The following is a 23,937-nucleotide window of genomic DNA, read 5'->3' on the forward strand; positions in this document are numbered from 1 at the left end:
ACTCCCTAGCCAATACACACTGACTTTTTAGGTAAATACTCCATCAGTTGCTTTCTTAGTAAGTACCATAGAAATTTATCAGTTTATTGAAGGTCTGACAGTAGTCATTAGTGCAAGCCATAACTCAGAAAAGTCGAGCAAATCGTATATTGGCTAATAATAATTGTAACGGAAAGAGAACGATGAAAATCCCTCTGCAGCTTCTTTGTTGGACAGTAATGTCATTTATTTTTTCCTTCTCCCTGTTGTGTATTTTAACCTTTGGTCAGATCTCGTTTAACCACATCTTTTGTTCTTCAGTCTTCCTGGTTTGAGCCTTTATAATGTGATTTTGATTAAAGACTTATCTTTTGTTACCTAATTTTCTATTGCATGTTGCCGGATTATTGACAGTAAGGTTGTGTTTGACTAAGCTCAAGGTCACGGCGTGGTTCAGTGTGTGACTATTAAACTTCTGACTGTCTGCTTGGGAGGATTGCCGGAATCCCTGAAGATAGATATTTGATCCCATCTTGTTGGGAATATTTGTATTGATTCTCAGCTATCGAACCCTTTGGTATTACCTGTTTCTTTTATTGTTTAGCGCGCTACTTTGCGTTAAAGAAACTTCAGACTGTATAGCACAGGCTGTACCGTTTGAGGTATTTTGTATTTTTGATGTAATTTGTTCTGTTTTCTAAATTAGAATCGTTTATATTGAGCACAGAGTCTGTGTTTTGATATAATATAATACGAGTATCTCGAAAACGCGTTGTGAGCTATACAGAGGAACGTGGTCTGGTCTAATCGAATAAATTTTGGGTTCGTCAGTCCGTTGTTCCAACCGAATATTGGCTGTTCGGTCGCTACAATAATAAACCGAAGAGCAGCGAGGCACTTGGATATGAACGCCAAACGTTGCTTAACATTTTGTAATAGAACAGATATCCAGTCACCTATCAAAAATTGGTTTTATACCCTCCAGCATCAAGCAGGCCACAGCTTCTCTGAAAACGTCTTATGACGGTGAACATGACGGGATGCCTTCATTTTTGATATATGATAGAGAATTCCTATATTTTTGTTTAAAACTTCAGCCTATCCATGAAATATGGGACCTAGCCATATGTATCGAAAACATCTCTTATCACCCCTAGATTCAAAACAGGATCACGTAGTGATGTTTTTAACTATATGCCAATTAATTTGACATCCTTGCAAACAAGAACCATGGAAAAATCATCCACAAACAGCTATTATTATTTTTACTTTCGGCTAGTCTAATTAGCGTATCCCAACACACATTTGTGACTAAACGCCCACACTTCACATTGCACCTCGAATTTTTCGGTCAAATCACCCACAGAAGAGATGTTGGTCAGTCAGTGATAATTCTGTACTTAGATTTCAGTAAGGCTTTCGATAGTGACTCACACAAACTTCTAAAACTCTCTTCATTTGGCATAGAGAATCCCTTTTTATCTTGGTTCAAATGTTTTTTAGAACCTAACCAAATCGTCTGCTTTGGATCTTGCTACTCTAGACCTGTGAATGTAACCAGTTGGTTTATACAAGGAAGTGTGAATTGTCCATTACTCTTTATCCTTCACATCAATGACGTGTGTTCCCTCTTTCATTATGGTAAACCTTTGCTTTTTGCCGATGAACTAAAAATGGTTTATTCATTCGCTTCTCTCACCAAAGAAAGCTATATTTCAGCGGTAATCCAAGAAGGAATAAACAGGTTATACGAATGATATCCCAATGAGTAGAAAAATAAGATTTTTTGGCGTTTCGCGGCTTAGTGTAAGTCACTTCTTCAGAGAATAAATAACCAAATTTAAAATTTATACGAATGAAATGTTCCGCAAAATTTGTCACTTAATGTTGACAAAAGTGGATTTATTCACATTGGCCACTGCCTTAACCTAGATCTGGCTATACACAAACATACACTGAAACCTCTCAACATTGTTCGTGACTTGGGTTTGAGATATAGCAACAATTTGGACTTTTCCGAGCACATTGCATCTCAAGTATTCAAAGCTAGAAAGTTCATTGTATTCATAATGATAAACTTCAGTAATATCAAATCGAGATTATTATTATATAGAAAATGTATCTTATCCATTCTTCAATATGGTATTTCTGTTTAAATTAATTGCAGGCATAATGACCTGATTAAAACGAAAGGTGTTCAAAGGAGGTCTATTCAAGATGTTTTGGGGTATTCCAACAAAAAGGATTATCACCAAAGATGTCAACAACTAAAATTAAAACCTCTGGATCAGACACGTCTAATTAAACCTTGTGTTTATCCACCGATTTATTAACGGTATTTCCTACTCTACGGTATCCACCCCTTCATACTCGAAATTATCTTCCCACAATAAGGAAAATATTCTAGCGATCCCAAAAACTTACGCAAGAATCTTTTCATTATTCGCTACTCAACCATGTAAAAAAGACTGACAGTTAACCTCCGTTGTAGCGAAACTACAACCCGGTTCAGAAGTCTCCAGGATGATTTTCTTTCCGAAATTGGATTGTGTCACTTATTGAATATTAATGTCATTAATAATGATCAATACAGCCAAGGTCCGTCATGTATCTAGTTAATTGAAAAGCAAAATGTAACCGTTGAAACTTTTCACGTCTATCTTCTTTTATTCTATTCATTTTAAGATATGAAGTCCGCTTATGTTCGTATCTATAATTATTACTGTTGTTAACATCATTATTGGTCCCTCGACATATAATATATTCTTTGCATCTCTTCCTGTCTTTCTAAACATATTTTATTCCTAAACATACAAAGTCTACAACTAAAAACAAGCAAAAAAAAACAAACTATCCTGTTACTCTTAAACAAATTCACGGTTGCGCAGCCTTTAGATCTTAAGAGTTGGATTGGCTGATTATACTCGTGTCACTGCTAGGAACCACATTGTGCGTAGTAGTAGACCATTTACAGATTCGTTTGAATACGACACACCTAACTTGAGCTTGAACTAATCTACTAGTGAGACTGTGTTTATGTTGCTTTGGAGATTGTTACGTACGGTACTTATTTCCAACAAGAAGTAGAATCCATTCTGAGTGGTTGGTAGATAGTATGAAGATTGTAATGTCACATCTCTTTGTAGCTAAACACGAATAACTCCAGCCGTCTGAGATCATAAAGTCTTATAACGATTCTGGTCGTGCGTTTCGAAATTTTCTGCGAAAGATTTACGTTTTGTTTAAAGTAGTTGCAACTTCTAAGGCAACGCGTGACGTACATTTAAAACAGCGTAAAAAACAGTGAATATAACTAGCTGTCTAAATATGAACTAAAAACAAGACTTTCAGTACGTTTCCTGAATTGATTAGAATCCTGAAAGTACAATTACTTAATATGTAATTACATCATCCAAAAATGCACCAATCAAAATGAATACTCAAATATCCTACACATGCAACAGACACAAAAACTTCCAAATAAAAAATCAAAATCCCTTTTCAGCCGCCTATGCATTATAATAATCTGTTGAAAATGTGTCAATTATATTAGTGAACGGATTTTTGGAACCAATTACATAAACAAATTAGAAATTAACTTAAAATGAAAATTTATTAAAGATGCTTCCAGTGCTAAAGAAATAAGAAACAACTGTTAACGGGCATGTTATTTTCGAATCAGTTCATTAGAAAAAAACGTTTAATATTTTTTTCAGAAGAAAGAATAATTACAAAAGTGCACAAACGACATCATTTTTACAAATAACGTCCAAATCCTATAATTTTTATTTCCTACGGTAAGGGTTTAAAAGAAGTTCGGAGAATTCTTGAACAGACTTGATTCCTCTTACCTCATTTTCTAATTGAGGTAATTGTATGACATGCATGTCTTCATATAGTTCTAAAATTTGTTCCAGATATTTCGATTGTATTCGATGACGTGCTAAGCACATTCGACAATTAGATGGAGGTCCATTCGAATGATCCTTAGATGAGACATCACATGATGATAATAAATTTGGAAACAACAGTTGATTTACAATGACATTGTGGACATCAATATCGTGTGCAGTGAGTTCCTATATATTTAGAAATAAAATTAGATAAAACTGTCACAAATTCTATGCAACAAAACAATAAAATGAAAGGTGAAGATTTGGCAAATACCTAGATGATACGTTTGTGTGAAAAACGGAATGAAAGGATTACATTTCTAGCACATCATGATTCTTGCTCAACATTACTTCAGTTTTAAATTCGATATGAGTATTCAGTATAATATTTGTTTTGCTTTCAGTGTGATAGTTTATTCAGTACAACATTGATTTATTTCAGTGAGATGCATATTCAAGATTTAATATTCTTGAGATATGAATTAAGGCGAACTATGCTTAGCATGATGCGCAGCATGTGATTTTGTTATAATTTCATTTATGTGACATTTCCCTAATAACTAATTAAATAAGTGTACAAATCAATGAATTTCCGACTAGGGTCATCGAATTTCTTTTGCAGTCAGTAAATCTCCACTTACACTAATCTTCCAAGTTCTAACTTCGCGTCGTGGGAATAATAGTGATTCCCCGTTTTAAGTATAAGTAATAAGCGACGCGGACGCAATACAAAACAATGAGAAGTGAATTCGGTGATTTAGTTACTTTGAAGAAGTGGCTTGGGTTAAGTCACAAAACGTCAAAAATACAATTTTTCTACTCATTGGGATATAACAAAAAATAAATTTATTATCAACTTTCTACTTGATGCCCAATTTATTTGAAACTGTCAAGCTCAAACTTGGCGTTGATACCTATAAATGAGAAGTGAAGATTGAACATGGATAATTGAAATTATGGGCAAAAAATACATCGTAAGTATTTCAGACCAACAAAGAGTAGATTGAGCAAATTACACTGTTAGGCGACTGTTAACGGGAATTCATTCTAGTGCTTGTTGTGACTTCGTACTCAATGCTATGCCTACATCTGCCAATCCATGATAATTTGCCGTTGGGTCGCCAGAAAAACGGATGGTGTATCTCGTCGGCTCTTCGTTTTGGAAAGGTGAGGTCAAGTAAATGAACACACTAGGATCCTTATGCGTGCTTCGGAGACACAGCATACATCAATGGTACGAGATTCTAAGGTTTTAGCCAAGGAGGTCTGCTGACCGATTTGACATAGTGGGCGTACGTTGAAGGCTTCAATGTGTAGTTTGGAGGGAGGTTTCAGTAGACCTGAGAGTGTTTTGCACACTAGAATGGTTGGCCATAGCGACATTTGAGGAGGAAGGAAGTTTAGAGTTGAAAGTCGATGTAGGAGGAATAATAGGAATTGAAGAGGAAGATTGATTTGAATACAGTGATCTTGAGTGCTGTTGGAGGCATGAGGACAGTTATCAATTCCCGATTTCCCACACCGTAGAAAGGTTATTCTAGAGGTACATGAAAAGGAAATTGGATTAGGGGTGATGTTAGTGACCTAAGAGCGTGACCCCAGTGCCCAAAGTACAGCTGCTTGAGGTCGGTCACACATGACATTTTTGTGAGTAATTTTCGTGCTATTGGAACCTTGTCACCGGAGACAGAATTCTGTGGGATAAGGTGAAGTGTGCATTTTTAGGGTCAACCTTTTCCAACCTCACAATTCCTTGTAGGAAGGCAGCACCGCTGTTATGTTGGTTGTCTGAAGGAAACGCCAAAGCAGCACGAAAAGAACATATGAGATGGGAGTTCTATGGGATTAGAAAAATCAAAGCATTCTAAACAAAGGAACGGATGATAATGAATATTATCTAGTGCAATACAACCACCAATGATAGCAGTGGAGAAGCACGGAATAAAACAGACAGCTTGCACGCAACTAGACGATCTGAACTTCGCAGATATTCTAGGCCCCCTATCCCATACACAGCAACAAATGAAGGTGAAGACAATCAGCAAAGCAGCAGCCGCTGTAAGAGTAGGCTTGAACATGTCCGGTGAAAAAAGCAAGATTCTGAAAAACAACAGAGACCATCACACACTTGATGGAGAAATCCTGGAACAGGTCGGAAGTTTTACGTAACTGGGAAGCATCATCGATGAAGAAGGAGAATCTGATACAGACGTAAAGACAAAGACTGGCAAAGCAAAGGTGGAATTTCCTCAGCCTCCATCAAAGTCAGAACGTTCAATACAAACGTCAAGACAGTTCTATCGTACGAAGCCGAAAAGTGAAGAACTACCACAGTCATCAAAAATGTACAGGTATTTATAACTAATTGTCTACACCAGATACTCTAGGTAAATTGGCTGGATATTATTAGCAACAACCTACTATTCTAGCGGACAAACAAGCTCCCAGATGAAAAGTAGGATAGGAAAAGACGTTGGAGGTGGATAGGACATACAATTTGTGAATAACTACACTCCATCACGAGGAAAAATCCGTCAGGAGCCCCTCTGAGGCTATTGCCGGTCCCATCTCGTAGAAAACTAACTCGCTAAAAAACGCTAGCCCGAGAAAAATTATTCAAACCACTTAAACTCTGCCCTGGGAACCAGGTCTTCATTTAGAAGAGTTATGACGCCTCATGGTGAAAGCCGAGTTCCTTCGGAATCCACGAGGCTAATGCCCATTCTGACAACCAAAGCACCCACTTATTTAGGTACATGGACTGCTCGTACAATATGGGACACCGGGAGAGTCTTCCGAATTGCTGCAGAAATGAGGAGATACAACCTAGAGTTGCTTGGGATCAGTGAAACACATTGGACAACAACGAATAGCTTCAGGAGAGGTTCTGTTATACTCTGGTCATAAAGAAGAAAAGCTCCACATACACAAAGAGTTGCATTGATGCTATACAAACAAGCACAAAATGCACTTGCAGGATGAGAATCTCACGGGCCAAGGATCATTAAAGCCTCTTTCAAAACAAACAAAGAGGGCATCTCAATGAACTTCATCCAATGCTATACGCCTACCAGCAACTACAATGAAGACGTTGAAGACCAATTCTACGATAGGCTGCAGTTAATTGTCGAGAAGTGCCCAACAAGGGACTTGATCATTTTCATAATAGAACTAAATGCCAAGTTTGGAATGGAAAACACCGGATATGAAGACATCATGGGACGACATGAACTAGGAGGAAGGAACGAAACTGGAGAGAGATTTGCAAACCTATGTGCCTTCAATAAACTGGTCATAGGCGGCACCATATTCCCACATAAACGCATACACAAAACCACATGGACTTCACCGGATCATACTACACAAAACCAAATCGACCATATCTGCATCAACAAAAAGCTTAGGAGGACGATGGAGGATACGAAACCAAGAGAGGAGCTGATATAGCATCAGATCATCACTTGCTGGTCACCAAGATAAAATTGAAACTCAAGAAGCACTGGACAATGGGACGGACAACATCACAAAATTTTACTACGGCTTTTATTCGGGATACTGACAAACTCAACAAATTCAAGATAGTCCTCAGTAATAGGTTCCATGCCTTTCACGATTCACTCAATGGAGAGGGAAGTACTATGGAGAGAAACTGGAGAAGGATAAAAGAGGCGATCACTTCAACATGTCATGAGGTTCTGGGCCACAAGAAGCACCACCACAAGGAATGGATCACTGTTGATACACTAGATAAGATCCAAGAAGGAAGGAACAAGAAGGCACAGAAGTAAACAAGCAGGTGAAGAGGAGCATCAGATCCGACAGACGTAAGTATGTGGAGGATTTGGCAATGACGGCGGAAAAGGCTGTAAGAGAAGGAAACATGAGACAACTGTATGACACAACAAAGAAACTCGCTAGAAATTATCGTAAACTAGAACGACCAGTGGAAAGTAAGACAAAGTAATCAGCAACATTGAAGAACAGCGAAACAGGTTGGTAGAGCACTTTAAGGGACTCTTGAATTGACCAGCCCCACTGGATCCATCCAACGTCAAAGCAGCACCCACGGATCTCCAAATAGATATTGGCCCACCAACAGTTGACAAGATCAGCATGGTCATCGGACAAATCAAGAGCGACAAAGCAGCAGGACCAGACAACATTCCAGCAGAGGCACTGAAAGCAGATGTAGCAGTAAATGCAAGGATACTCCACATTCTATTCAGCAAGATTTACAATGAAGAACAAGTACCAAAAGACTGGAAAGAAAGACTTCTGATCAAAATACCAAAGGAAGAAGATCTCAGCAAGTGTGATAACTACAGAGGCATCATTCCTCTCTTAATACCGAGAAAAGTCTTCAACAGGGTGTTGTTAAACAAAATGAAAGACTCTGTAGGCGCCAAACTTTGAGATCAACAGACTCGATTCGCAAGGATCGATCAGGTACCGAACAAACTGCAACACTACGGATCATTGTGGAACAAACAATTAAATGGAATTTACCACTCTACATCAACTCTATTGATTACGGGAAAGCATGTGATAGAGTGGACAGAACAACACTAAGGAGGTTTCTTCAACAATACGGAGTGCTTGAGAATATAATCAACACCATACGGAATTCCTATGATGGATCAAACTTCAAAATCGTGCATGGAGGGCAGCTGACAGACTCGTTCGAAGTAAAGACCAGTATCAGGCAAGGTTGCTTACTCTCACCCTTTCTCTTTCTCCTGGTGATCGACTGAATCATGAAGACGACAACATCTCGGGGGAAGCATGGGATACAGTGGACAGCTAGGATGCAGCTGGACGATCTAGGCTTCGCAGATGATATGGTTCTTCTATCGCACACGCAACAACAATTGCAGAAGACGACCAGCGTAGTAGAAGCCTCAACAGCATTAGGTTTTAACATACAGGAGGGGGAAAGCAAGATTCTCCGATACGATATAACATGCACCAATCAAATAATACTTGACGGAGAAGATTTGGAAGATGTAAAAACCTTTACATATCTGGGCAGCATCATTGATGAACACGGTGGATCTGATGCAGATGTGAAGGCGCAGACTGGCAAAGCAAGAATAGCATATTTACAACTAAAGAACATCTAGAACTCAAAACAACTGTCAACCAACACCAAAGTCAGAATTTTCAATACATCTGTCAACACAGTTCTACTGTATGGCGCGGAAACCTGGAGAACTGCAAAAGCCATCATCCAGAAGATACAAGTGTTTATTTACAGTTGTCTACGCAAAATACTTCGAATCCGTTGGCCAGACACTATCAGCAACAAATTACTATGGGAGAGGACAAACCAGATAGACATGAAAAAAATGGACAAAAATTGGAGAGGACTGGAAAGGAAGGCTCAGGACAGAGTGGGTTGGAGAATGCTGGTCGGTGGCCTATGCTCCAGTGGGAGTAATAGGCGTAAGTAAGTATCACGAGGAAAGCCTTAATTTAACATCCTGAAGGGAAACAGAAGAGAGGACGTTCAATCAACACACTGGGCAGGGAATCGAAAGCAGAAATCAAAAGAATGAACAACAATTGGAAACAACTGGAAGGAAGAGCCCAGGATACAGCTGGTTGGAGAATCCTGACAGGCGACTGATGGTGCCATGAAGGGTAATAGGCGTAAGTAAGTATTGAGTATAGGTTTGAAAAAAATAGTGAATTCGTATACCGAAAGGAAAAATGAACACAGAATCAATCATCAAAATGAATTATTATTTGGATGCAAATTTTTATTTGAAACCACCACTCACTATCGAGACATACACAGTTTCGGATACTGAAAGTTAGAAAAATGTGTTGACAATTTTACAGAGCTTTGATTATTGGAACAAGTACGTCCCTACTCAGCATATCAAAATTGGGTATCACTCAGTTGACAAAAGTCGTGTGGAAAAGATGGTATAGATCATATCTGTCAAGAAGCACACATATTTCAGAGTGCTACGACTTGGATGGACATCCTAGCAGCATAATACACCTCAGTTTAAATCAAATCTAACATTTAGCAGCACAAGCTACTGGTTTGATTAAACAATAACTGTATTTATAAGCTGTTCACTAACGTACTAGTAATTCAATAAAAGAATGATAAATGGGTGATTCAAAAGAAACAAGTCAAGAGAATCGATACCGGTAATTTTATAATTCTATCTGGATTATAATAATCTCAGCCATACTTTGCTGATAAGTGTTTGCATTTACTGATGAACAACTTCGTTGCTAGTAAATTATATGATAAGAAATAGCTGAATTAGAAACCAAAGTTCTAGACCAGTGAGGTGGAAATTGCTTAACACTAGATTTTAGGTCATGCTGCTACAAGATGGGAATAACGATAAACAACAATCCATTATGTTGTCGAACCAATCGTCATATATCATTCAATCACATTTCACTGAACTCCTAAGTTACTAAAAATGTAAATATAAAGTGACATTTTCGATAAAAACTAGTTGTTGGCTGTTAATCTTATTGAGACGTCCAACTACACGATTGAGATCCACGTGAAACCGAAAATTAAAGAAAAAACTATTTGTCTAAATAATGATTCGGTTGTTGAAGAACAAACATAATTTGGTTACCGACATCAACTTGTGTGGTATCTGTAGTGACTAACTCATCTGTATATCTGGAAAGGGAAGGGATCCCTGCTATAATAACATAAAGAGTAATTACAACATACGACAACGTAAATGACAGCTGATAATTGTGTCTAGTGTTAACAACATTTCAAAAACAACCAAAATGGGGAGACTAAGAACACTCAAATGTGAAAACTGTTGCAAGGGTTAGTAGAAAGTAATTATAATTGTAAATACAGTAAATATTATTAGTTTATATAAATACTTTAGGATATTACGCAACAAATAAACTTGTGTTACATCGTACGCTTAGAAATAATTAGAAATGAAACTGTTTACTGAATATTATCAAGTAGTATAAAGCAACATACAAAAAAAACAGGCTAAATGAAAGAAGAGAAAGCAAACGAACATTAAAGCAGTAATAGAAGTGTTATAATTCGAAATTCTGTAGCCTAAGGGTTCTAAGGTTAGCTACTATGTTTGGTATTATTTGTCGCTGGTGAAAATTTGTTCCAGTTTTTGTATTAATCACCTCGATCACGTATATGTATTGAATTCTGTTTATAGTACTGGTATTTAAATAGAAGTTATTGTTTGTTAAAATTTTCGTCCTCGCTTTCACCAATTATTGCATTATTATTATAGAGATTAATCAGAACACTAAACATGTTACGATGTGTTGATTTATTTATATCTGAATATTGAAACTTCATAGACACTGATTGTTTATAAATAAAAGGCTGTTTAGACTTCTAGATATTGACAACCCAGGGGTGCAACGGGCATGAAATAGTAAGGATTTTTAGAACTTTAGAAAGAAACAGAATGCTTAACGAATAACTTACGAAGACTTTGTCCTCAGTCAGGGAAAATAGAAAAAAATATTCACACCGATTGACATCGAAACTGTTTTCCATGATTGTGAACAGATTACCGTAAATTGCCTAATCCATTTTAAATTTATTTATAGGTCTTACTATATTTTAAAGATTTGAATTGCTCCCTCTCACATAAGAATGGTTTTAATTGCTTACTTAATAATTTAATGGAGCCAGAGATGTGACAATTTGAATTAACTCTTTTCTGAGTACAAGAATTAAGTTTATGTGCTAATCAAAGAGTTTGAATTATTTCATATTTAATTACCAGACATATCAATACATGAATGTGAAAGAAAAACAATGAAACTAGTGCAGTTGTGAGAGTGTGCTTTAAGACCAACAATCTGGCCCTTCGAGAGCTTAGCTGTGAAACGTGATAGATGTGCGAGCCTTACCTTCATTTCTACCACTAAGCTACTTGTTAGTGTTATTAGAATGGCATGCTGAAGTATATAGTAGTTAATTAGCAAGAACTTAGTGGCTATTTTAACTTCTACCCCTTACACTAATTTCCCTTATCAATTATATATATATATAGCAAAAACACAAAAGTGAGTAAATTCTCCTTCTGTAATATCTAATGTGTCATTAGGCCATAGTAGTAAATCACATAATTACTTAAAAATGACGATAAAACTGTGCCGAAATAGAATATATAACTCACTTGAACTAAGCGTTCCGTTTCGTACATGCTTAAGAATTCGGGTATGCAAACACATACAAATGTAGTCTGAGTGGAATCTTTGAACTGCTTTGTTATTTCTTTAACGATAGGTAAACGTGTTTCTATTGCATTTGTTAAATCACCACCTTGTGTACTGTTCATTCCGACTAAACCCATTAATTGGTTTAAAATTGGAGCGAACTATGAATTATTGAGAACACAGGAACAAAATATTCGAAAGAATCAACTTTAATTTTAACTTGGAATAATAGTGAGTAAACGGAAACACAAGATAAAAAGAGAAATTATATGCATTTATTTTGTGATTACATGCAAAACCCGATAATATACACCCATAGCATATAGCATTTTTGAACATAGTACTATGTATTTGATACAAAAATATTACATTCATAATATGAAAATCGGCTTCAATACTCATGAGTTATGAAGAATGCTTACTAAGACTGGAATGTGGTATAACCCTCGGTTTTACTTCGTCTAATACTATAACGGATGGGTTTCCACGTTTACAGGTATAGGACGTTAATCTACCTTAAACGAATATCTACGCTACATCCCCTCCCAGTGTCTATTCTACAGGACGTCAACACAACTCAGATCAAGAACACGTGATTAGCCTGACCACAACGTAATGTATTTCCACACCAAAACCCGACACAATTCAACGACAATGAACAATCAACAATGAGTGAGTCATAATATTAATAAGGATAGGGGAATATATAACTTATCTGACACCTGTCAGACTCTAGATGTCTGACTAAGCAGACAACCAATCATGATCATTCTCGCCCACGCATCAAGATGTCGAACAAATAATTTGGAATAATTTTTTATTTCGATGGCCTTTACGAACTAACTTGAGTCGAATATGACAAGAATTCACGTGGCATTATCCACCTTTAACAACTGGTTGAGTTAGTGAAGCATCTAGACACTTATTAAAGATTTTGCACAATGCGTAACTGTGGTCTCAGTTGAACTTTATAGCAATAATATATGGCTGAATGTAATGGTGAGGCAAGTTATTTGGTAAACGACGCATTTCGACTATCGTTCACGTCCAAAAGATCAAACAACACTAGGTACGGCAAATGAATAAGTTTAAGTAAATTTGTATGATTCCACCATGTATTACGTAGGACCAGTTGGTAATTACCTTTACTCATTCTTAAACATTTTAAAAACAAGTATGGAAATGCGGTTCACGAAGATGGACGGAAGATAACACAATTTACGCAAAAAAAGTATGCGAGACAAGTGTAAAATTATTTAAGCAACCGAAATAACTTTTTAATGCACGTAAAATATTTAGATTTTTCCGTGATACACAAATACTGGTCCAAGAACTTCAAGAAAATTTCCGTGTGGTTGATACCGCAGTATTATACGATGACATGCTAACTACATGAATCGCACTAATTCGGTTGGTCCCAAACTACTGCTAAGGAAAAAGAAACATAACGAGAAGCAAGAAACAGATAGTAATAATTTGTTAAGCGATGCAGCGAGATTAGATCAATGCAATTTTTATTCACACTTAATATTCGTAATTTAAATAAGAGGTTTGTCATCTGTTCCACTTGATGAAGTTACACCAACCTACTACGTGATTCGATCAGCAAGAAATTCACTTCCCAGCCTAAATAATACTCCCAGAGTGGTGTTTCAACAAATAGAAAGTGTTTTCAAGATATTGGACGACTAATACATTTGATTTTCTAAAACAATTTACATCTAACTCATGATGGGCTCAACAATAATTTGAAAGAATTAAATTTGGAATAAAACATGGTTATCTACAAGTCTGTATGGGAAGATACACTAGTCTTGGTAAATAAATTCCCCAAAGCCCTCCAGAGTGTTTTGAGTGAACCCATCTAGTAACCAATGAAAACAAGTAGTGTTTACTTGTAGCTATGGTACACATCTTAAATTAAGTTAGTAAACATTTAACTAGTAAAAAATGATTTTCCAGAAAGTTGACCAGATTGGGACAATTGCTACTTACCTGATTTTTCATTGAGACTACTTTGCTAAGGCTTTTCTCCATAGCCTCTGGAAACGCTAACAATCGTAGTGTGTGGCCAGTAGGAGCAGTATCAAAAATGACGACTGAATAATCCATATTGCGGACCAACCGAAACACCTCTGTATAAGACATATACTCATCCACTCCAGGGAAAGAAGTCATCAAGTGACCGATGGTTTTACGTATATCAGCGGAAACTGCTGCTTCTTCAAAACCAACCAGATCCTCTTCGAACTCTCCTAAGTTCACATTTGGATCAATTTCCATAGCAAAAAGATTATTAAAACCCTAAAACCAGAAAAGAGTACATCCTGGACAGTTAGAATTGACAAAAAGTATTCCTGAAGTTTAAAAAGGCTTTTGCCAACTTACGTCACCTTTGGCGAAGGCGAGATATCCGCCTACCAATAAAACGACAAGTATACTGTGTGGCAGTTCATTCTGTTCTACTTTATGGCTGCGACACGTGATCATTAAGAGTGGAAGACACTCGTAGGCTACTAGTATTTAATCATATATGTCTTGGAAATATTACTCGCATCTGCTGGGGTCACCGGGTAAGTAATAGTGAGGTCAGACTCAGGGTATTAGGTAATGACGGTAAATCAGTTGATGAGGTTTGTTAATCTTCATCGACTGAGATGGTTGGGCCACGTGTTACGTATGCCTGAACACCGATTACCACGTCGTGCAATGCTAACGGGTGTTAGAGATGGTTGGAAGAGCATTAGGGGCGGCCAAACCAAAACGTGGCATCAGTGCTTGAAGACACTAACTTCTAGTCTGAGCCATGTTGGTAGATGCAGACTACTTGGTTGGGGTCCGCGCGACTTTCGTAACCGATGGTTGGAGACTCTTGGCGACATGGCTCAGAATCGATCACAATGGCGTCGGTGTATACACTCCCTGTCTTCCCTTAAACTAAGAGATTAAAATCACTTCATATCTTTCTTTCTACTAATTCTTTCTTCCTGTACTGTATCCTTATATGCAATCTTTCTCCTATATATTAGCACCTTTGACCTAACCACTCCTATGAGTCCGGTGTTCATCTTGCTGTGCTAATGCGGTATGGCAACCTGGACCGATGCATATATGTGTCTGGTCCTACGTTGTAGCTGACTGACTGACTGACTGAAAAAGGACAACATGAGAAACATCCTCTCAAATTTGAACGTCAGTTAGATCTGTATTTAAGTAACTAATTTGTCAAGCAGAAATTTTTCCATTTATCTTCAGGTCAAAATACTTGTGCATTGGCTATAAATACTATCTAGCTGTCTAAACCAAGATAGGAGGAATAGGACTCGAACTCGCGATCTATTATTTAGAACAGCAATCTCCTAATTACCAGGCCATCACTCATTTTGACGATGGATTCAGTTACGGATTGATTACTTATTTACTTACGCCTGTTACTCCTCGTGAAAGAGCATAGGCCGCTCACCAGCATTCTCCATCCAACCCTGTCCTGGCCAATCCTTTCTAGCTCCGTCCAGTTGTAATTCATCGTTTTCATATCTGCTTCTATTATCCGACGCAATGTGTTCTTTGGCCTTCCTCTTTTTCGCTTCCCTTCAGGATTCCAAGTTAGGGCTTGCCTCGTGATGCAGTTTGACGATTTGCGTAATGTATGTCCTATCCATTTCCATCGTCTTTTCCTAATTTCTTCTTCAGCTGGAAGTTGGTTTGTTCTCTCCCACAGAAGGCTATTGCTGATGGTATCCGGCCAATGGATGTTGAGTATCTTGCGTAGGCAGCTATTTATAAATACTTGTACTTTCTTGATTGTGGTTGTTGTAGTTCTCCAAGTTTCAGCTCCATACAGTAGAACTGCCTTGACGTTCGTATTGAAGATTCTCACTTTGATATTAGTTGAAAGTTGTTTTGAGTCCCATATGTTCTTCAATTGTAGGAATGCGACCCTTGCTTTGCCGATCCTCACCTTTACGTCTGCATCTGAACCTCCTTGTTCATCGATGATGCTTCCTAGGTATGTGAAGGACTCTACATCTTCCAGAGTTTCGCCATCAAGAGTGATTGGATTGCTGTTTTCCGCTTTGAATTTGAGGACTTTGGTTTTCCCTTTGTGTATGCTGAGGCCTATTGATGCAGAGACTGTTGCTACACTGGCCGTCTTCATCTGCATCTGTTCGTGTGTACGTGATAGGAGGGCTAGGTCATCTGCGAAGTCCAAATCGTCTAATTGGTTCTGAGCTGTCCATTGTATTCCGTGTTTTCGTTCAGATGTCGAGGTCTTCATAATCCAGTCGACCACCAGAAGAAAGAGGAAGGGAGAGAGTAGACAGTCTTGTCTGACTTCCGGTCCTTACTTGGAATGCATCTGTCAGCTGTCCTCCATGCACTACTTTGCACTGTAGTCCGTCGTATGAGTTCCGGATAATGTTGACAATCTTCTCAGGAACTCCGTAGTGACGAAGAAGTTTCCATAATGTCCTCCTATCTACACTGTCAAATGCCTTTTCATAATCAATGAAGTTGATGTATAGTGATGAGTTCCACTCAACTGATTGTTCGACGATGATCCGTAGTGTTGCAATTTGGTCTGTGCACGACCGATCCTTACGGAATCCAGCTTGTTGATCTCGAAGTTGGGCGTCTACTGCATCCTTCATCCGGTTCAGCAACACTCTGATGAAGACTTTCCCTGGTATCGACAGTAGTGTAATGCCTCTGTAGTTTTCACATTTGCTCAGATCTCCTTTCTTTGGAATCTTGACGAGGTGTCCTACTTTTCAGTCCATCGGCGCTCGTTCCTCCCCCCAAATCTTCCTCAATAAAAGGTGAAGCATGTTTGTAGTTACTTCGATGTCTGATTTCAGTGCTTAAGCTGGTATGTTGTCGGGTCCTGCTGCTTTCCCGTTCTTGATTTGTCTGACGGCCATTCTAATTTCTTCCGTCGTTGGTGGGTTGACATATATAGGAAGATCTATGTGTGCTGCTTCGATGTCCGGTGGATTCATTGGAGCCGGCCTATTCAGGAGTTCCTCGAAGTATTCTACCCATCTGTTACGCTGTTGTTGAATTTCAGTGATTGGCTTGCCTTCTTTGTCTTTGACCGGCCTCTCTGGTTTACTGTATTTCCCTGCTAGTTTCTTCGTTGTATCGTGAAGCTGTTTCATATTTCCTTCTCTAGCAGCTTTTTCTGCCGTCGTTGCTAGTTCTTCCACGTATTTCTTCTTGTCGGCTCTAATGCTCCTCTTCCCTTGTTTGTTTGCTTCTATGTATTCAGCTTGTGCTTGGACTTTCTCTGCTCGTGTTCGGCTGTTGTTTATTGCTGCCTTCTTGTTCTTCCTTTCTTTGATCTTGTCCAGTGTTTCTGTAGAGATCCATTCCCTATGATGGTATTTCTTTAGACCGAGAACCTCTTGACACGTTGAAGTTAATGCTTCCTTGATGTCTTTCCAGTTGTCGTCCATAGTAGTTTCTTCTTCATTCAGTAGATCTTGTAAGGCTTGGAACCTGTTGTTAAGGGCTATCTTGAATTCATTGAGTTTGTCAGTATCTCGAAGGAAGGCTGTATTGAACCTTTGTAGTGCTGTTTGTCCACTTGTCCAGTACTTTTTTAGCTTCAGTTTTAAATTGGCTACAACTAAGTGGTGATCTGAAGCTACGTCAGCACCTCTCCTAGTTCTCACATCTTCTATTGTCCTTCGGAATTTTTTGTTGATGCAAATATGATCTATTTGGTTCTCTGTAGTGTGGTCCGGTGAGATCCATGTAGCCTTGTGTATACGCTTGTGTGGAAATATTGTGCCTCCTATGACCAATTTGTTGAATGCACATAGATTTGCAAATCTTTCTCCATTTTCGTTTCTTTTTCCCAGTCCATGTCGTCCCATGATATCTTCATATCCAGTGTTGTCTATTCCGATTTTGGCATTTAGATCTCCCATTAGAATGGTGAGGTTCTTTCTTGGGCATTTCTCAATGATCGACTGCAGCCGCTCGTAGAATTGATCTTCAATGTCGTCGTTGCTATCATTGGTGGGTGCATAACATTGGATAATATTCATTAAGATCCCCTACTTCTTTGTTTTGAATGATGCTTTGATGATTCTGGATCCGTGAGATTCCCATCCTACAAGTGCATTTCGTGCTACTTTGGACAGCATAAGAGCGACTCCCTGAGTGTGTGGAGCATTGTCCTCTTCGTGACCGGAGTATAGCAGCATCTCTCCCGTAGCTAGCCTTTTCTGTCCAGCTTGGGTCCAGTGGGTTTCGCTGATTCCCAGTACTGCTAAGTTGTATCTCCTCATTTCCATTGCTATTTGACTGGTCTTCCCGGTTTCCCACATTGTTCGAACGTTCCATGTACCTATAAAAATTTTTGCACTGGTTGTTAGAAGGGGCATCGGCCTCGTGGCTTCCGAAGGAACTTGGCTTTCACCATGAAGCGTCATAATTCTTCTAAATGAAGACCTTCTAACTCCCAGGACAGAGTTAAAATGGTTTGGATTATTTTTTCTGGTAAGCGTTTTTTAGCGAGTTAGTTTTCTACGGGATGGGGACGCTAACCCCATGCCCAACCCTCCTCCTTTACCCGGGCTTGGGACCGGCAGTAACCCTATAAGAGCTACAGGCGGAGTTTACGGATTGATATTAGTTCAAAAATGATTCCACACGAGACCATTCTACAGTTATTACTTTTTGGAAGTCCCCATCTATGGCATCTAGTATTTAATACTTCACTAGGTGATGTCAGTTCCTGTCAAAACTTTTCTGAAACCTGGATAATAATGATAATAGTAGTAACTTTATTCAATATTGCATGTTCAGTACCAAATAAGATTCTCAACAAACCCTCAAAATCACCTAATTACTCATTAGCGATTAGCTTCAGATATTTTCTGAAGTTTCACTGATAATCCGTGACCTCAGTATCAACCATCTAGGCAGTAAGGAAGTTATCCCCTCACCACATTAGATAATGATCCCACTGGAACATAAAAACCATTGGATACTGACATAGTTACTGAGTGCGTTTGTCGAGAAACCTGGAGGCCCTACACTTAATATAGTCTGGTAGTTTGTGTGCACTAACGATAAAGTAACAGCTATCGCGTGCTTCTAGTTTGAATGATTATCCAGTTGATGTCAGTCCATAATGAATATTACCTTTTGTCTAATAAATCGTTAAGTCGGTAACGTTTGAAGTAAATTTATTACCCATGACCAAATCAATAATTAAATTTGTAAACTACAAAACTTGAAATATAACGTGTTTTGACTTAATTAGTCACCAGGTGGTAAGCATGACTTTTCAGTAGTTGTTAGTCCAGATCAAAGTTGATATAACACTGAGAAATAACAAAACATTTGTGTTGTGTTACTAAGTGCGGACCCCAACCAAGTAGTCTGCATCTACCAACATGGCTCAGACTAGAAGTTAGTGTCTTCAAGCACTGATGCCACGTTTTGGTTTGGCCGCCCCTAATGCTCTTCCAACCATCTCTAACACCCGTTAGCATTGCACGACGTGGTAATCGGTGTTCAGGCATACGTAACACGTGGCCCAACCATCTCAGTCGATGAAGATTAACAAACCTCATCAACTGATTTACCGTCATTACCTAATACCCTGAGTCTGACCTCACTATTACTTACCCGGTGACCCCAGCAGATGCGAGTAATATTTCCAAGACATATATGATTAAATACTAGTAGCCTACGAGTGTCTTCCACTCTTAATGATCACGTGTCGCAGCCATAAAGTAGAACAGAATGAACTGCCACACAGTATACTTGTCGATTTATTGGTAGGCGGATATCTCGCCTTCGCCAGATGGTTTGGGACCTTATCACAAATGACTCAAAGTAGAAGTTAAGGTTCTTCATGAACAGAAACATATACCTCCAAATTAAACAAATTTCGCCTTGGTTATTATTCAGAACGTAACCTTCGATAGTCTTGATGTTTATTTTGATTATATAATTTCCACTCCTATATATTTACAATCTTATCACTTCGTTTTGTATAATAAACACCATCAAGTCCGACGTGTGATAATCAAAATAACAGTAAAATTAAATGGCCAGGAAATGGAATGAATGCCAGCGCCAACTGACCAAGTTATCACATGATACTAACTTCGTATACATTATCCGGTCTCATAGAAAACCAGTAGCAGCCCTAATCCTTTAACGGTATCGTCATGGACTGAGGCATTAAAAGACAATCGAACTTAAGGAAGAAGAATTCTTCTGCAGAATTGTATGTGTTTTCTTTAGATTAGCTCGAGCAAGACCGAAATTCGGGTTCTAGACTTCTTTTTGATTGGTTTCTAACAGCGAAAAACAAAATTTCTCAAAAGTAGTACATTCTTTAGTTGTCAATGGGGACAGCCTATTAATTAATCAAACCGAAACCGTGAGGAGAAAAAATGATCTGGTATGTCTGTATAAACAGGAAGCAATCTGCAACTCTCATTTTTAGGTCTGCTACATCTGATGAAATAAGTAACAAGTATTGCAGTGATTATTTGCATAATGAACCACATCTCTACGTCTAAAAATGAAAAAGTAAGGAAACTTGGTTTTCTGAGTTACTGGGGAAAGTGTTTTACCGAATTGTGTGAATGAACTATGTTAGTGATAATATCTAAAAATTCGGCTCTACAAGATTTGACTAGAAAACAATTAAGTCAGTGACAGGCTAAAATTGACATACATCCATTGCCAAGTTGGACTGAAAATTTATTTATTTATTTATTCATTTAAACACACAAGCATTGGCACAAAAGTGGCACCAAATAGATATGCGACACATAAATCATCCAGTTTGTGTGAGGTCAGGTATACTGCATGGGTGCCCAAGCCGAAGCAGGTGGTTTTCTTAGGGGCCTATACCCATAGCCTTTGACCTAAAGGTCTAATCCACAAGGTGGTGGAGTAACGTGCCCCCAAAAACGGCCGAAAGTGGGGAGTCAGCTCTTCCTATCGAAATGCTCTCAAATAGCGACGTGCATACCATCACTGTCAGTTAAGTCCTACTCACTGCCTTCTCCCAAAGGGGGTGTTGTTTACGAAATTAAAAGGACGAAAAGTGAATGTCCAAAGCTTTAACTGAGTTGGTGGACACGGAGAGTCTACCCGGAGGAGTTGGAAAACCTTGGTTCCAAACCAATGGTACATATAGTCTCCAGAATTCTGAGGGAACGAAAGGTGTATGAACCCATTGTTGGTCACCAGCTACCATGGGACTGCATCCCGTAACGTTGCTACACTACCTTGTGGATTAGACATTTAGATTAAAGGCTCAGGGTGCGACCCCCAAGAAAACCTACTTCGGTTTGGGCACCCGAGTAGTAGCCCAGCCATCATACAAATCAATGATAACTACTACTGGCCTCATTTTCATTGTGACGCATATGTATTTGGTGCTCACTTGTACTAATGTTTATGTTCAAATAAATAAATAGTAAAAACGTTTTGGTTGGCCGGTCTAAATAGTGGTTGATGTCTACCGATGTGCCTAAGTGTGCCTACATGTATATTTTATATACAAAGGAAGATAATTACATCATTGGAGAAGTTATGATGCTTTTAGTCCTGTTTCACAATGATCTAGGGGTAATAGTGAGCCCGACCTCACTGCCTAGCGGTTGGAACCCTAGTTGAATTAAGATAGACACATACCAAATCGGATACGAAAGTGTTTGTTACAGTATATACAATTTTAGTACGTTCCAGACTTGAAAACTGGGTCCAGACTGCAAGTCCATGCTTTAAAGATGAATAAATACCTCAGAAAAATCACAAAGGACAGCTATACGAACAATTCCAGAATTCCGAGGCTTACACAAGGTGCCTTGAGTAGTTAGACCACTTTACTGAGTCTTATCATAAAGATGTGATCCAATTTTGATGTATAGATTACTAAATGATTTCGAAACTGAAATATCCTCCCTCCTGCTTCCTAAAAAATCAGCACAACTCAGAGGAGGGGAGTTCAGAAGTCAAGAACCGACAGAATATCGGCGAAAAAAAGATTTTCCCACCGAGCCAACGACTTTCAGGACCTACCAACGTAAGAAGCGATGTCTACACTTTCATTCGACCCATCCAAGAGAAGATATGAGGTTCATAGAGGCTTGGAGGAGACTACAACTTATGAACTAACCAATCAGATATAGGATGGTAGGTCTTGGATTTTGGTGCGAAATTCATTTGTCCATTTGGCTAAATATCGTCTTGGTATCATAGCCTATGTTGGTTCGTGATGAAAACCCTAAATCTAATCATTAACCACCAACCATAAATCATAATTCTAATTCCTCACATTGCTCAATAACCGCCCTTTAGTCTTAGTTAGTAGGCAGACATTTTCAGGGTCACTTTGCTGTGACTCAAAGGTCATCCATAAGCTATAGTCTCACCGAGGCTTGCTAAAAAAGGACTAACACAGGCCATTGTTCTCATGTCTTTAGTACATACATCGGAATCTCAAACCTGATAAGTATTCCTCTGTATAGAAAATACTAATAAACTGAACCCCAGGTATATAAACATTTGTTTCCTAACACTCCGATAAAATATTCTAAGCAGGTAGGCACTAGAAAAAGCTGATTTGATCCGAGCACTTTAAATTTGAAGTACTAAAACGCCTATACTGCTAAAGCAAACGGAAATAAACTAATAGAAAATGCTGCGTCGATGAAAAATCAAAAGCAAGCTTCGTACTTACCCTAACTTTAGTAGGATTTTTCGAAAACTTTTGGTCAAACGCATCCGAAAGGTTATGAGCAGGATCCGTGCTCAAAATGAGAACACGCTCACGCACTTTGGCCATTTGAACAGCAATGCTGCAACTGCATGTCGTTTTTCCAACTCCACCTTTACCTCCGACAAAGATCCAACGCAAAGTATTTGAGTCCAAAATATTCTGAATAGTAGGTTCAGGTGTGTTCATTTTTACAGCTAAAGAATCACAAATACAAACCAAACAGGAGACAAAATTCAACAAATATCCATTTTTACATATTTTATATATATTTTCTGTACCCTAGACCAAAGTAATACTGTAGACAACTTGAGAAATAGAAACTTTCTCATTGTTTGTCGCTCTGAGTCGAGAATGTAATAGGATTTACACCAAACTGTCTACTTTTTGGCTAGGTTTCCGCCATAGCTATATAGCTGACTTTCAAGTTATGACTTGGGAAGACGAGAACCAAATAGGGATTCTAGAAATTCTTCCATCTATAATTTGGTTCCACGTTAATTACAAATGCACTAGGCACTAATGTATAATCACCACCATACTTCAACACAGAAAATGCCAGGTAGTGTAACACGTGTAATCAGAAGTCACTGAAAGGCAAGAAGACCATAAACCACAACACAAACAATGTTAACTAAGCAGTTCACACCACAGAGAGAGGACACGGAGTGAAAATTCGCGGGTTATGTACAGAAGGGAGAGCTAGTCTACAAAACAGTCTTATCAGTCATCCTATAGGTTCAGTGCATGCAGAGCTTGCTCTTCTTCTACCAAAGCATTTATTCTTGGTTGCTCTGCAATAGAAAGAAAAACAGAATCTATTAACAACAACACACATGATTTTAACCCTGTTACAGCAAATACTTTTAAACTAACCTCTTTTTAGGTCAGGAGCACAAAAATTCAAGTGGTCAGTCTTCAGTAATGAGGATAGTAGGTTGGTGACTACTCGATGAGAAAAACGGAACCCCATTTTAAGTTTATTAGATCGCGCTTTATGAACCTTCTTGCCATGACCTCGGAGATTATTAGTGCTGGAGATGGCAAAAAGATATGACATATTAGCACCCAAATCATAATTACAGATACGAAATGCCAGTATAAGGT

At 38.4% G+C, this 23,937-nt stretch overlaps 1 protein-coding gene across 1 annotated transcript; it reads right to left on the reverse strand.

The window, feature by feature from the left end:
• Positions 1 to 2,813: 2,813 nt before the first annotated feature.
• Positions 2,814 to 23,794, reverse strand: ADRBK2_2 (Beta-adrenergic receptor kinase 2). Its single transcript, XM_051209228.1, has 4 exons — positions 22,795 to 23,794; positions 14,067 to 14,375; positions 12,032 to 12,232; positions 2,814 to 4,058 (listed from the first exon to the last, which is right to left on the reverse strand). The coding sequence occupies exons 1-4, from the start codon at positions 23,017 to 23,019 to the stop codon at positions 3,765 to 3,767; spliced, it is 1,029 nt and encodes a 342-aa protein (XP_051074661.1). The 5' UTR covers positions 23,020 to 23,794; the 3' UTR covers positions 2,814 to 3,764.
• Positions 23,795 to 23,937: the final 143 nt, after the last annotated feature.

The sequence above is a fragment of the Schistosoma haematobium genome, chromosome 1 (assembly GCF_000699445.3).
Source record: "Schistosoma haematobium chromosome 1, whole genome shotgun sequence".
NCBI classification, from domain to species: domain Eukaryota; kingdom Metazoa; phylum Platyhelminthes; class Trematoda; order Strigeidida; family Schistosomatidae; genus Schistosoma; species Schistosoma haematobium.

Coding starts and splice junctions, on each gene's coding strand:
- ADRBK2_2 (XM_051209228.1), bottom strand. CDS start 23,019: ATGAACACACCTGAACCTACTATTCAGAATATTTTGGACTCAAATACT. Junction 14,376..22,794: donor AAAATCCTACTAAAGTTAGG/GTAAGTACGAAG, acceptor TTCTGGTTTTAG/GGTTTTAATAATCTTTTTGC. Junction 12,233..14,066: donor TAGTCTCAATGAAAAATCAG/GTAAGTAGCAAT, acceptor AATAATTCATAG/TTCGCTCCAATTTTAAACCA.